The sequence below is a fragment of the Epinephelus fuscoguttatus genome, linkage group LG18, assembly GCF_011397635.1.
Source record: "Epinephelus fuscoguttatus linkage group LG18, E.fuscoguttatus.final_Chr_v1".
In the NCBI taxonomy this organism is placed as follows: Eukaryota; Metazoa; Chordata; class Actinopteri; order Perciformes; family Serranidae; genus Epinephelus; species Epinephelus fuscoguttatus.
In genome coordinates this window covers 14,259,447-14,275,240 of record NC_064769.1, presented here as the reverse complement: position 1 = coordinate 14,275,240, position 15,794 = coordinate 14,259,447, and the positions used below count along the sequence as shown (strand labels likewise).

Here is a 15,794-nt window from a genome sequence, read left to right as displayed (position 1 = left end):
TATATAAAATACACCTGCAAAAACATCATGACAATCTGTATTTATAGATTTGTAAAATGCAAGATGAGTCATTCAACATTTATAAACTACGTCTAATAAGATGGAGGGACATAATGTAAAATACTGAACACTAAAAGCACCAAAAAGTCACTTCAAACAGCAGAGCAGCACCAAAGCAGGAGACAGGTGACCCAGACAGAGCGCCCGCTCCAGCAGAAGCTCAGATCACAGCTGCATGGAGGGGGTGTGGGTGGCAGTGATATGATTGATGTCTCTATGGACTCTTGCGTAACTGTATCCAAATGCACACTAGAAACGTCTCATCAAAATGTCATTGTGCACTGGATACCAGGTTTATTACAGCTGCAACTAGGGATGGGACGATAGAAGATTTTATTGCAGATCACAATAAAAACAATCACAATAAGTTGAATGTGGTGAATCATCAATCAGTCTGCATATGCACCAAACTAAAATGCATAAAAATAAAATGTAAACTTCACTCACGACGCACAGGCTGCTGCCTCTGTTTGATAAATGACATGTACGACTTCAGGCACAGAGAGATTGTCCCTCAGTGTCCCCAACATGCCCTTGAGTGAAGCCAGACCTTTGTGTGCTTTGCAAAACAACATCCAACGTCCGAGTTGGTGTTGTTGGAGAGCATTAAATATAAACAACCAGCTGTGCAGCTGTGGCTACTTGTGCGTCATGCAGCAGGAATACAGAATCTAGGCTAACTAACACCTGCTCTAAAGTTGAAACATGTCCTGGGTTTTTCAGCTTTCTTAGCAAAGTTTCAATAAATCTCCACCAGCAGACTTCCTTATCAAACAGTGTTAAATTGAACTCCAGAGGCTTTCTTTTCACTCACTAATTTTGGGTCATTATCTCCATTATTTGTCTCTGCTGCAGCGAACCCAAACGTGGTACCAGCGGCTTGATATTTACAGTATATTGCAGGAAGCAAAAAGATCGCATGTCCTACAGTACCAAGCTGTCACATGTCACCTCCAGACATGACACAGTCCCGCAACAATCCGCTGCCTCGCACATCACATCAGAGCAAATCAACTCTAATCACATCAAATCACATCTCATAACAGGAAACAGTTGTATACAGTCATCAGCCAGTGACTGTGCTCCAACACAGCTCTTTCACGGAGGAGAGTCCTGCAGCCGGTCACATCCCTGCTCCTCACTACTGTATGTGTGTCCTACAACTAAATGCCATTTGAGAGCACATGGTAATGAGGCCAGGCTCCTTTTAGTTAGCCTCCTATAAATGGCATTTGTTCTTGGTGATGAATGCATTGTAGATTCACAGATTCATGTCATCCTTGTTTAGTCGTGCTGTGATGAATTGCATGTAGGTGCAAACAGAGCAGAGGTCGAATGCATGTTAACAAACAAAAAAACACCGCTGGGTCATAAAAACCCTTTGTCCTTACTTTAATTACACGCTGTAATAATTACAGAGAGAAAGAGGCTCAACACAATATAAAATCAATCAGGGGAACATAGAACAAGAATCACCGTTGCTGCTGTTTTAAATGTAACACACACTACCCTCCTCCCTTTGTTTCTTCTCTTCCTCTCTATTTCCATCTGTCTCTCTTGGTCTCTCTTTCAACCTCACGCATGATTCAGCACTTCATGATTCAGCACACCTTCTGTGTGTGTGTGTGTGTGTGTGTGTGTGCGTGCGTGCGTGCCTGCGTGTGCGGTTATGCACCTGTGTCCCTGTATGGGACTGGGGCGGAGGCTTCATGTCACAGAGGACTTGGCGTGGCCTGTTCAGAGACAGGTGAATCAACTCCACAGGAGTCTATAAACCAAAGCCGACTAATCTCTGTGACGCTGCACACTATCTGTTGCTGAGGTGGCAAATTGCACACAGTGGCTTCATCGTGATCTCCTCTTACATCTTACGACACCAGTGCTTTCTAACAGTTTATTGTATGTACATACTGAATATATTAGCTTTAACCTTTGGATTGTTGGTTGGAGACAAAATGCAACCCCCATGGCATTTGTTAAGCAGCAGCCTCGGGGGCTGAAAAATGAAGCCTATGCAGAAGTGCCAAAAACTGCAGATCCTCTCATGGCCTCTTAAGGCTGGCTCCAAAACAGAGTCAATCACCATAGAATCCTCTGTTAAAATCAAGTGGCAACCTCTGGGGCCTAAAAATGAAGCCAATGCGGAAGTGCCAAAAACTAATGGCCATTTGAAGCTTTCTCCAAAAGCCAGTCAATCCCCATAGACCCCCAAAATGCCCAACTTTACAGCAGAAAGAAACAGCCTGGTACAAAAAACAGTTTTGGTCTATGTAGCTAATTTCCCTGATCACGAAACCTGTATGAGGGATCGATGTTCTTTATAACTGGCCGATTTACATTTTATTAAGGCTTAAAGTTAGTCATCATTAAGGATAGCCACTTTGAGTGACAGGCTGTCTGCCAATAGTGTCCTCGGCTTCTCAGTCAGATCCACCCCTTGCTCCTCCACAGCGCCAGCCTCTCGTCCTTATACGGTCACTTCCTGCTGTTGGCGACGGTTGACGAGCCGAACTCGAAGCTTCTAAACGGTAATCCACAAACCACTGGGTGACGTCATGATAGCTATGTCCATTATTTTCACAGTCTATGGTTAAAAAAACTAACTTTACAGAACAGAAAAACTTTTTTACAGCCTGGTACAAAAAAACGATTGTGGTCTCTACAGCTAATTTCAACATTCATGACGACTTTATGGGGGTGAAGTCACCTGTTTAAATGTTATTAAGGGTTAAAGTTATGCATAATTAAGGGCCTGGCCACGCTGAGTGATAAGAGGGTGCCATCTATTGACAAGTCGCTACCACATGGGACAACGTTGTTTAGCTAATATAACCATGACAAAACTAAATTCAGCGGTAGCTGTCACTATTTCAGTATGCTTTCAATTCATGAAAGTTAAATGTAAAAATTTGGTTGCCTAAAACCGTCTTGTTTAGTTTTACTAAAAAACCCCACAAGGAGTCAGATATTCAGTTTTTCCACTAAGTAGATTTTATTTTAATGGTTTTAAGCCTGTTTTTCACTAAAAAAAATTTAGCATTAGCATTATCAAAGTTAACCATAGCCATAAAAAGCACCATACTAACCAAGCTAGCAGCTAGCATTAGGGTTATCTCCATCATCTTGTCCAAATATGGTCACTTCTGTCTCAAAAAAGTCCAAGATGGTGACGGCCAAAATGCCAAAGTGAAGGCTTCAAAACAGAAGTTGACAAACAGTGGCTACATCCATTATTTTGTACACTCTATGATATCTGTCAAAGAAGTAATACAGTAGAGAGACACAGTTCCTTGCAGCCCTGTTCTCTTGTCCTATACCTTGATGTGAAATGCCCGTTTTCTTTACAGTAATGTATCTACTTTTGGAACTGCACTATGTATTGTAAGAAGTGCAGGTAACAGGTAAGGAAAAGCTATTTCTATAACTATGTATGTAAAGAAATAAAAATGTATGTAAAGAAACACTTTTTAAGTTCTGTCTTGGCTTTAATTCAGCATGGCCATTAAGCTAAAAAAAAAAAAAAAAAAAAAAAAAAAAATACCACAAGACACTGTGAAAAGGCGCAGACAAACATTTACACCTCCACTGTCAGTCTGTTGACACACTGAGTTAAAAAAAAGGTCGGCTGTCAGGCTGTCACACAATAGTGGAGACCAAATTTAGCCAGCGTAATGTAGTTAACGTCTCCTCTACAGCTCCCACACAGTAAACTAGATACCCAGGTCAGTTGGCTCACATTTTCCCCCCTTTCAGATCAATTTACTGACTGAGCTGTGAATCAACCGTGTGCCTTTGCTTTGGACAAGGTATCGCTGCAGACGCTATAATTAAACAGATCACTTGCATCATGCCCTGCAGGCGGCTCTGGCAGATGCTGCCTATCTCCTGTCAAAAACAACAACAACTAGGCAGTTTAAAAGACAAATCATAAACCAGTGTCTTTTTCGTTAGCAGTGAATTAATAAAACAATCTGATCTTGAGAAGTGACTCAGTCTCTCAAGTTGATGTTGCATGACAGCTCTATGATTCTGATGCTGACAAAGTGGAGCTGCACACAGCGGGCTAGCATAGCAGCCACTTCCTACAGGCAAGCTGCAATGTGCCTCACGCACATTCAGTTAATTTTCCTTAAATAAAAAAAAATTAAAAAAAAAAAAATGAATATAGCTCTTATTGCATGCCAGAGATCATGACATAAATCAACATGAATGATTCAGGGAAGAATGTATACAGTGCATCTGATTGGCAGAGGCCCTTGAAAAATTATGCTTGAGGGCATATTTATACCACAAACCCAACTCTGGTGATGACACAATGTCATGAGATGATGATATAGTTTCATCATTGGGAGCTGCCTTTCAAAAGCAGAAAAAAAGAAACTGGAAAAGACCCATGTAAAGGGAAAAAAAAGTGCACCACTCAGGAACAATACTGTATCTTACCCATATTAATGCGAAGGCGCTGCACTTCTGGGTGGTAGGTGACACCGGTAACATTACCTCCTGTCCTGCTACCCTACTATGTTTATACTGACTATACAAGGTAGCAATCATAGTGTAACATACCATGTCTGATACAATGTGTTACAATGGTATCAAAATACAGTTGACTCTGCAACATGACCAGATGACATGTATTGTGATACACGTCAATATCTGTTTAACTAACAAGGAAACCTACCCTTGAATAAAAAAGAAAATGGTTCAAAATACATTTACCACATGTAGTCAATGTATTACAAGGTAGGTATTTTATAAAGTATGGTTAACCTAAGTTACAGTGTTTAACACAGCAGAGTCTGTGCCGTTTTAACACACACAAACAAGCAAACACACAAAAATGGTGTGCCCTTATTCAAATGTTAGACCTCAGCTGCCACAAAGCAGAGCACAGTTAAATGTCAATAAAACAAATCTCCCACAGTTTATAAGAGAGTATGCCATGATTTTACAGCTAGTTTATCAGTAAAAGATAAATGCAATATATTGCCATATATCAATAATTAGTCCGTAGGGATTATACATGCTTAGACTACTGTTAGCTCCCCAGCTGTGCAGTTTGCTAAAATAGCTTGCAAACATTTTATCACTTATGTATTCATATTAATGTTCAATGCAGCAACACAGACAATAAATAAATAGGTCCCAAAAGATGTCCTAAAAAGCAATCATTGATGACTCCTCTGCAGGGAACAGATCTAATATATACAGCAAATGTTAAAATGAATGATGTCTGGTTTTATGCTGGTAAAATATAGCCTCTAAAACTGAAAATATTTAGACTAAATTGTAATGTGTAGACCATACATTGTACCTTATACAGACAATAGCACAGTGTCAGTTTTCTAAGTCTGAGATATTACCACACATGTCCACAAAAGCTGAGATGTTCCTCTTTTTAGTATGTACATGTTTGCTGTGGGTTCTTTATTCTTACTCATTGTCAATATATATTTTCAGTACTAGATTATAAATATGCCATTATTTATAGTGAGACTTAATTATTACAGCACTTCAGTGAATAAAACACAAAAGTGTAAAGATTGGGTCAACTGATTTGTTACTGACAAGTTTTAAACAATGGTAGAGCGACAGACAAATTCTCCCCAGGGCATCTGAAAAGGGTACAAACACCCCTGGGGGGCTGGTATACTGCCACAAGCTCAACCTGAGCCCTTGTGCTTGAGCTGGGATCTGGCAGGAGGCCTGGTGGCTGTGATGAGCCAGATGTGGCAGTGGGAGCTGTGGGGATTCTCTGCAGCCGTTTAAAAATGTTATCCCCCTGGTGTGCATGTTTGTAGTAAATATAATGAAGCAAAAAATGGTGGTATCTAAATCTATTCCTGGAATATCTCTCCGACATTAGCACATGTCCAAAAGTAACAGCAGAAGTTTGAGGGGGGGAAAAGCAGTGACTCTAAGGTCATTGGGATAATTAGCTCTGTATCTGAGAGGACATGAAATAATAAGAAAACATAAGGGAAGCAGGGTTAGAAATGAATAGGAGCAGGGGGCAAAAATGCCCTTGAAAGATCTAAAAATGCCTGTGAAATTACAGATGAAAGGGCAAAAAATGCCCTCGATAAGTGCTCTCATTATTTCATTGAATTATTAAATACTCAGCAATTAAATACAATTCTCCCATGGGCTGCTATAGGTGAGTGTTAGGAACCGATGGGGGATATTTTGTCAGGGTTCTCTGGGTGAGTAATACTGAGCTATCACACATGCTCAGTGGTGGACCTTCCTATAGATGACAAACCAATCCCTCCCCCCATCAGAGTAAGAGAAAATGAAAAGGCAAGAGCCAACCAAGGCACAATAATCCCTCCGCCGAAAAAAATAATGAGGTGAAATTTTTTGATTTGCGCATATTGTATTCTTTCACTGTTTTTGATTTAGAAGCTGAGTTGTGTAAGTTATCATTAGCTCTTGTTCTTGTTTGCGATAAATACATGCTATATTTTATTCCAGGGTGGTGGGGATGGAGGGGTCGTTCGCCAGGGGAAGCTCGCCTAGGGCACCAAATATGCTAGGTCTGGAATTGCTAATGCATAACTTGTACATTCAAAAGACAGGGGACAACATAAGCCTTTCCTTTGGGGTCGTGTTTCTGGCCACCTGATGAGTATGAATCCAGTATTCACCAGGGTTCGACATAACCCATGGCCTGATGGTCTGGGGCCAATCAAAAAGTATGTCGGGCAAGTTGACTGACAGGTCACAGGCCCGCTAGGGCCAGTGACGCTCTAAGGCTTTTTTTGTCAGGGGAACAACTCCAGCGGATTTTTATCCTACTTTTCTCGAGCTTTCAGTGGATTTATTGGGCTTTTTGGCCAAAGGTGCCCTCACCTTTGTGCAATGAAATGCCGGAGGAGGGGGAAACGTGCCGGTGCACTTGTGTGTCTCCGCCAACGCGGACACCGCACACCGCTGCCATGCAGGTATATTTCTCTCCAATGTGCGTTCACTGGCCAGTAAACTGGATGAACTTCAGCTACTGATGGTGAAAAACAGAGACTTTTCTACACTTGCAGTTTTGTGCTTCACGGAGACGTGGCTGTGTGGATCGATACCGGACTCTGCACTGCAGCTGGCAGGCTTCCAACTCTTGAGCGGATCGCAACACAGAAACTCTCCGGCAAAACTAAAGGTGGAGGTATCTGTTTTTACACTACCAGTGGCTGGCGTAATGACGTGACAGTAATCCAGCGGCACTGCTCTCCTGATCTGGAATCTTTTTTTCATCAGCTGCAAACCTTTTTACTCCTCCCGTGAGTTTGCTTCATTCATTCTGGTCGGTGTTTACATCCCACCGCAGGCCAACATGCAGGAGGTAGGCTACAGCGCATGCTCGCCGATCAGATAGCCTACTGTGTGTGGAGCGGACTCCTTAGTTAATGTCCTTGGCGACTTCAACAAAGGTTACCTCACCCATGAACTCCCCAAATACAAACAGTTTATAAAATGTCCGACCAGAGAGAAGAATACCCTGGATCACTGTTACACAACTGTTAACGCCTATCACGCCGTCCCCCGCGCTGCACTGGGCCACTCTGACCACAACACCGTCCACCTGATTCCCTCATACAGGCAGAAGCTCTGTAATCCTGTTGTGAGGTCATCTAAGAAGTGGATGAGTACACAGAGGCTGTGACATCATACGTCAGCTTCTGCGAGGACTGCTGTACCATCACGCACTACGATGAGGTATAATGGAGTTAAATGAAATGAAGATAAATTAAATGAAGTTTTATATTCATTTTCTCTCTCTCTCTCTCTCTCTCTCTCTCTTTCTCTTTTACTTGGGCAAGTAAGAATACACAAGAGGCCAGTAAAACTCTGAACTACTGGCCCGGGGGGCCAGTGGGGGAAAAATGTTATGTTGAACACTGTTCACGTTAGAAAGTTGCGACTTTAAAGCCAAAATCATGAACTCCCAAGATGCTAAAATGCTCTGTAGTGCTGAGGAGAACTACAGGTGTAAATCCTCTGTGGGTTCATCACTAAGATCGACACTTTTCACATTACATTGACCCACTGTCAATATTAAAATGTTGATTTTATGCAGCTTAAAACAAAAAGCTGATTTCCCACTACAACACTATAGCAAAAGAAATGTTTTAAATAGTACTGCTTCAGTAAAAGTTTTCTCTGAAAATGACCAAAACGCTTAAGATCTTGTCAAGAGAGGCAAAACAACATGTCCTTGAAAAAACATTTCCCTAGGCAGAAGACAAAACTTGCTCTACATATTCTCATTGCCCTTTCTGGCACACATACAAAGTGTCTAAAACACTTTCTGTGTAGCGTGCAGGGTGTACACGAGTCAAGCTATACATCGTGTACAGTGAAAACATGCTGATGCCACTTAGAATCACTAAAAGGGTCCAATTTAAGTGCTTACATGATCACAAGAATACAAGAAAAAAAACCCACAGAGTTACTTCCAGATGTGTCAACAGTGCGGCAGCCTCCATTTGGTTCGTGCTTGTTTAAATTGTGGTGTTTGAGTACACAGCGTATTTACTGCTCTGCGTGACCTTCACACTGTATGCTGCAATTTCCCTAAGCACCACGCATTGCAATAATTATGTGTGAGCACACAAATGAATGAATGATTGAACAAACACACAGAGAACTGTGCATACAGTTAGAAACAGTAACAACTAGTAGCATGAAAGCTGGGGTCGGAGCTTGTGTAACAAAAAATTACAAATTCCGTCTTACTAGTTATCTAGTAGAGGTGGCATTAATAATTAATCAAACTATTGCATCAAATATAGATTTTTTTTGTTTGTTGTTGTTGCCATCATTATTATTCTGACTAATTGGCACAGCCAGATGGAGTCATCTACTGCTCCTCTCTAATGAGTGACAATCAGTGAGTTGCTTAAATAAGATGCATCAGTTCCTTCGTGGGCACCGATACAGTTGCCACTCAGCTGTTTTACTTACAGCCATAATAGCCACTTCCCAGCAGTACTGTCCGTACGTGGTTCCTGTTTTGACACAAGCACTTATAAGAAGGCAAAGGTGAGTATTTACTGAGAAAACTGAGACGTGAAGTAACACAAGGACAATTCATCCCCAAATCAAAAGTACATATTTTACATCTTACCTGTTGTACTATTTACCAGTCAAGATTGATTTGGTGTGAGTTGCTGAGTGCTTGTGGTGCTCAAAGCGCCAAAAAAATATGTTTGAAAAACTCAACAGCAATGTCTCTTTTCAGAAATCAAGACCTGGTTACTCAAGCTAATCCACAGACCTTGTTGTGAGCAGGTTCATGTCGGAGCTATTTTCTTTGTCGACACCCCTCTCACTGTGCAGAAGGAAGAGGCATCTACCGCTAGCTCCTTTAGCACCACTGAGCTAGCTAACATTATGCTCAGCTGAGGAAGACACCCTTAATGTTTACATCTGACGCTGTTAGGAACACTGGCCTCTCATCCATGAGTAGATGCACACTTCCTTCTGTGCAGTGATAAGGTTGGTGGGTGTAGTTTGGTAGAAAGAAAAAAGTTCCATGTTAAATAACTCACAACAAGGTCTTTGGATTATCTTGAGTAACTGGGTCATGATTTGGAAAGACACATTGCTTTCCAGCTGAGTGCCATCTAGTTACATTATATTTGAGACAAAGCTGACACCTGTAAGGCCGATATCTCAAATACTCTGTGCCTCACACCAAAACAAGCTAGATCGATAACTAGCACTACAAGTAAGAGGAAAAAATATGTATTTTTGTTTTTGGAGTGAACTGTGCCTTTAATGTGATACCTCATAACTCAGTTTTTTTCATCAAATACTCTTTAGAGTCTTGTATGTATCTGGTATCTGTCACACCAAGCAGGAAAATTCTGCTCCTGTGAGGTAAAAGTGAAGGCTGTAGGAGTGTAAAGCCTGTGAGTAGAAGAAGAAACCACAGAATAAGACTGACAGAGAGAACTGGCCAAACAACAAATCTGACTTAGCCCAGTTCTGACGCTGGTGAAATAACGGCCCTCTTTACTTCGCAGATGGAGAGAAGAGATGGTGACAAAGTGAAAAGAGGGGGGGGCAGGGAGCACACGACAGATGAAGGAATGACGGACATACAGGCTGGGAGATGATTTATTGCCAAAACTCACTGTCTGAATAACTAACTGAGTCCATCCCTGGGCTGATGTAATGATGGTTCGCTGCTTGAAACCCATTATGACGGCAGGAGACTGCATTTGTCTTCCCATTAAAGCACTAATCCTGCATCCTACACCTAACATGTTACGACAGCTTGGAATATTTCCACCGAGCGCCTTTTCTTTCCTCTCACGTCTCCTGTGGACATGTCCGATTCGCTGTTGTTTTATTATTCAGTGTGTCTCTTTAATGTGGTTACACCAAAACAACTGTATTCAATTTCTTTACTGTATTTTTAAGCACACAAAAGGTTAGACAAAACAGCATGTAGATAAAGACAGGGTGCTAAAAGAGGACTGCATACTGTGAGTGAAGGAGGGAGAAAAGGCATGCACAGGGGGTGAGAGAGGGGAAGAACCAGAGTGAAAGAATCGGGCAGGCAGAGTTTGAGAAGAAGAGAGACGGTTGGAGACAAAGAGGAATGACTGAGCACGAGAGAGACGAAGTGAGAGTGCAGGGCTGTGAGCTCTGCTGTTGTATCCGAGCATTATGACACATCCATATATATATACTGCACTGCCTGCCTCCCTGCATGCTCACTGCAGATTTTCATTAACCTTGCGGCGCCGTCTATTTGTGTGTCTAACCTGGTCCATACCATCTTATCCTCCCACTGCATGCAGCTCTGCAAACTACATGGCAACATCGTATACGGTACTGCCCCTATTGGAAATTCATAATCGACTTTCCACATATGTGTACATTACAAGATAACACCAAGCAACTGCAATCCATATGGTGCTCACTTTCAGAATATGGTTTGTGACGTGTTTGTGTTTGTGTGTGTGTGTGTGTGTGTGTGTATCTTACAGTAAACCCACATTTGGAGCTGGAGTAATGCTTTGCTGAAGCGTGAATAATGCTTTTGTTTTCCAAATGCCACATTATGCAGAATGGGTGGGTAATATAACACAGCTTAAAACATACACTGACAGAAAAATATAAGATACCATAAATACTGTCAAAGTCCGCTGCCTCTTTGGTACTCCAGCAAAGATGATCTTTTGCTGCTCCATGAATGTTCACTGATCCATAGCATGGGGGCTGGGGATTGGACACACTGCACAATTGCACTATTCACACTAAGTCATAGCTGTTAGAGTGCTTGTAAAAGCTTTGATTCATAACAGTTACTTTGCCAAATGCATCTTTATACAGTAAATAAACTATTATTTTATTATTATTTATTATCATTTAACTATACAGTGTGTGTGCACTCCAAAGAATTTAAGTTCAGGTTGAGCCCTGACAAAAACATAATTTGCTTCAAGCAGTGTAGCAAACAGCATGGATAAGAGCAGCGATAACAACAAGGGAGTCAGACAATGAGGGACGGACAGGAAGCCGTGGAGCAAGGACGTTCAGGACGAGGTGAGGGAGAGCGGTTATTGTTATATTCGACCATGTACATTTTATCTAAACTCCATTTTATACCAAATGTAATGTCGGTGCTTTCAGTCATAATGTCTAAAATGTACCCATCTGCCAGAATGGTTTGCTCATGATACGGAGGAGCACAATCTTGAGGTGCGTAATGAAATCGTTACCAGGAGGAGGAGAGCTTGGTTAAACAGTCTGAGTCAGGGAGTGCAATGACTCAATGGAGGGTAATAATGTGTCACTCTCAGTTATGTCCGGTGGGGTTTAACCTTGTGGATGTTCATAATCAGAGTCATCTAGTACAAACACACCAGCAAAACATTAAGGAGGACCTATTGTGCTCACTTTCAGGTTGATAGTTGTATTTTAGTTTTCTACTAGAACATGTTTACATGCTTTAATGTTCAAAAAACACTTTGTTTCCCTCATACTGTCTGTGCTGGAACACCTGTATTTACTCTCTGTCTGAGACATTCTGTTTAATAGTCTGTGTCTTTAGGCCTTCCCTCTAAAAAATAAAAAGCCCAGTCTTGTCTGATTGGTCAGTGTTCCCAGGTCTTTCGCATCTGTGCATCTCTGCACAGCTACTGCAGCTGGGCAATGACTGTAACAGAGAATAGCAACCCTTTCTAACATGCAAAATCACCAATAAAAGCTTCTAAACTAAAATCTTCTCAAACAGACATGTTCCAGCAGGTATATGATCCAAAATTGGGGAGAAAATTAAAACGCTGGCAACCAGGTTTACATGTTCCCTTTATGTTAACATGTTGCTACATGTAACAGTGTTGGCTATGTTCAAAATGTCCTGAAACCTGAGGATTTTGCTCACAGGGATTATTTCTCCATATGTTTACCTTATTATCTGAAACTTTGCCCAAATATAATATTAACATCCTTTATTGTAACATTATGTGTGAGCAACAAAATATGAAAAAGCATAATAGGTCCCCCTTAAGAAAGCAGTTCATTTAGCATCTCGTACACATTATATACCTTACATTATAAAGAAATGGGAGGCAATTTCTTTTTGAATTACTGACTTTGAATTAATTTCACCCATCAGTGAGCTTAAACTGACAATACTACTTGTTACCCACAGATAAGCCCTCTGACCAGTGATGACTGACAGCACCTATTAGTATTAAATGTGCACAATTATAACTGTGCGTTAACCTTTCAAGGTTGTTACCATGATGCTCGGAAAAGCACCCAGCCAGAGAGGCACCATCTAAACAACCATAAGCCTGTATCACTGTCCTGCCCTCTGCTTAATATCAATCTCCTTATATTTTACTGATGTACACAAACATACATATACTCACCTCCTCCCACTGATGTATGTATCTGATGAGTCGGGACAGTCTCAACAGACGCAGAAGACTGAGGATCTTGGTGAAGCGGACGATTCGCAGGGCACGAGCTGTTTTATATACCTCCGAGTCAAAGCCTTTCTCAACTATTAAAAAGATATAATCCACTGGAATGGAGGAGAGGAAGTCCACAACAAACCAGCTCTTTAGGTAATTCATCTTGATGACCTTGGGGTCGAGGATGATCTCGGAGCTCTCCTCATTGACGATCCCCGTCCTGAAGTTCATGACCAGGTCCACCAGGAAGATGGTGTCCGAGGCCACATTGAAGACCAGCCAGGTGGTGGTAGTCTGCTCTGAGAAGAAGGTTATTCCCACAGGAATGATGATTAGATTCCCCATCATCATGATGAGCATTATCAAGTCCCAGTAGAACCTGCAAAGTGACACATATGAATCAGTTATGCAAGGTAGAAAACATGTTGTACACAGTTAATGCAGACAAAGTGGCCTGACATTTCCAAATAGTTTAATTGCACTTGAAGGACTTTGTTTGAGGGGATAAAGCTGTCCATTTTTTGCATCAAAGTCCTCCATTAAGGCTGTAAGAGTGAAGCTAAACAACATTTAAGTAAAGGGAAATAGAGAACATCAAGAGTCTACAGCAGCTCTGCAAAGCAGTACTGAAACACAGTGGTGCTTTGAGATAAATGCTAATGTCTAGATGTTTTGGCTTCACTTTTGGCATCTTTACTGCACAGTCCGTGGGTTGAGACATTTCACTCACAACCACAAATATCAACTTTGTGGTGGTGCTCTGGGGACCACGACTATCTGTACAACATTTCACAGCAATTTAACCAATATGTGTTTCAGTCTGGACCGAAGTGCGGGACTGACCGATTGAACGCCATTCCTTGAGCCCTGCAGCTAACGTGGCTAAACAACAATGTTATGGTTGTTATTGAAGTCTTATTTGTTGTTTCTGTGATGGAACTTTCATATATCAGCTTACATGCTACCACAAAGAAAAGTCTTCAAGACTGAGGTCAGTGTATGTGCAGAGGGTCATAGACCCCGCTGTCCTACAAGTGGAAGTAAGAAGCATAAGGTCCAGCTCTGACATCCACACATGCTTGCGCTGTTACCTACATGTCTTCTTAGTCTTTTGTCAGGCCCCAAAATTATCTATGATTCAAGGACATCAAGAAATGTGCTGCTGACACTTGCTGTATGTATTCAGGGCCCTGTAAGAATGAAACCCTCTCATCCTTCCTGGCTGTGTTAATGTCCCTGCCCTCTGTCTTGTGATGAACAGAGCCAGTAGTGATTCATCAGCACCCTGCTCTTTTCACGAAGTGTCCTGGGCCTCGATAAAGGCCGAGCAACCGTAAATGAAAATAGATGCTTTCAGGAATCCTATCTCGTGCTAAAAACTCTCCACTGACGCCATCCCTGCCTGCCTCTGCTCTGCCTTGCTACCCATCCATTGCTGCTGCTGAAGATGGAAATGGACTTGCTGACTGGTTGGCAGGCTGCCTGTCTGGCTGGCCACCCAGTAATGGATCTGTTTGAATGAATTAAGACGGGGCCTTGGCTTTATAAATATCCACAGATCATGTGTCCGATAATTGTCTTCACTTCAACTAAGCAGCGGTCATCTAGGTGGTTCATAATATCCATCATAGGTATTTTTACACCAGCAGGTATTGAACTGGGGCCTATGGAGAGGACTCTTCATATGGAGAGCCTCGACTTAACACCTTGAGTGGGGAATCAAAGCACAGAACATGATGCACTTTGGATTATTTGATGCTATTCAGTCCTCTCAAGTTTTAATGGTAGACACATACAGTATTTATGCAATAATCTCAACGAGCATGAGATTTAATACCAAAAATACCATAAATCACACCACTTTGAACCCACGCACTCTACTGTCAACCTTTCAATTTAATGTTACCCCTTTAGCCGGGATAATGTGCATACAGTAAAGTAAGTGTGTGTGTGTGTGTGTGTGTGTGTGTGTGTGTGTGTATGGCATGAGTTCCTCTTGTCCTATATATTTTAATGTTTAATAAGAGGCTGCAGTGATGACATCTGCTATGATTCATCTTTTTGACTGCTTCATAACAAAACACGCTGAATGAACTATTTATATCTGAGGAGAACAAATATAAAGATTACACCATGATTATAACCATATTTTTAGGGATCTTTGTAGAAAACATATATTACTTTAGACAATTTGTCTGTTGTTAAAAAGAGGGAGCTGTATTAGAACAGAGAGAAAAAATAAAAGAGGAAGTTAAAAATCAAGAGCTCAAAGAGCCTGTTTACACCTGGTGTTAAGACACGTTTTGGGTGATCCAGTCTTTGTCTGTTCATACCTGGCATTAAAGTCCATCTCCAATGAAAACGTGTGATCATATTTCACTTCCTCATTCTATGTGCAAATAAACACGCACATCATTTCCATTTGCAAAGTTCAAATGTGTTGTTGTTTTTAACTGGTGGGAGGTTTGTGTCAGTTTTACTTCTGTGGCTCTGCGCCTATGCGTTCTGCACAGGCAATTTCAAACCCCTTTTGTACGTGCCAGGCATATAAATGCAGCGGAATGTACATAATGTATTTTAACATATGTATGTTGGGACCAGAACTGTCAAGGAATCCCACCTCCCGGCTCTGATATCCCAACTTCTGTGGCATGTAATGATATTTTTCAAGATGTGTGTCACTGCGGCTCTTGCCAAGCCTCACAAATCATGTCAGTGACTCTGCGGAACCTTTGTGCAAAATAAAATTAGGTATTAGTGCTGCGGGAGTGCAAGCCTCGTGCTGGGGACGGTGTGTAAGAG

General features: G+C 41.6%; 1 protein-coding gene across 2 annotated transcripts in view; it reads right to left on the bottom strand.

Moving 5' to 3' along the window:
- The window catches only part of LOC125906131 (potassium/sodium hyperpolarization-activated cyclic nucleotide-gated channel 1), a 132,353-nt gene that overhangs the window by 74,674 nt on the left and 41,885 nt on the right, over positions 1 to 15,794 (bottom strand). For both annotated transcript variants that reach the window (XM_049604561.1, XM_049604560.1), the window contains one exon: positions 12,948 to 13,371. In XM_049604561.1, coding sequence (XP_049460518.1) covers positions 12,948 to 13,352 — 405 coding nt within the window. In that variant the 5' untranslated portion in view covers positions 13,353 to 13,371. The remainder of the gene's footprint in view (positions 1 to 12,947; positions 13,372 to 15,794) is intronic.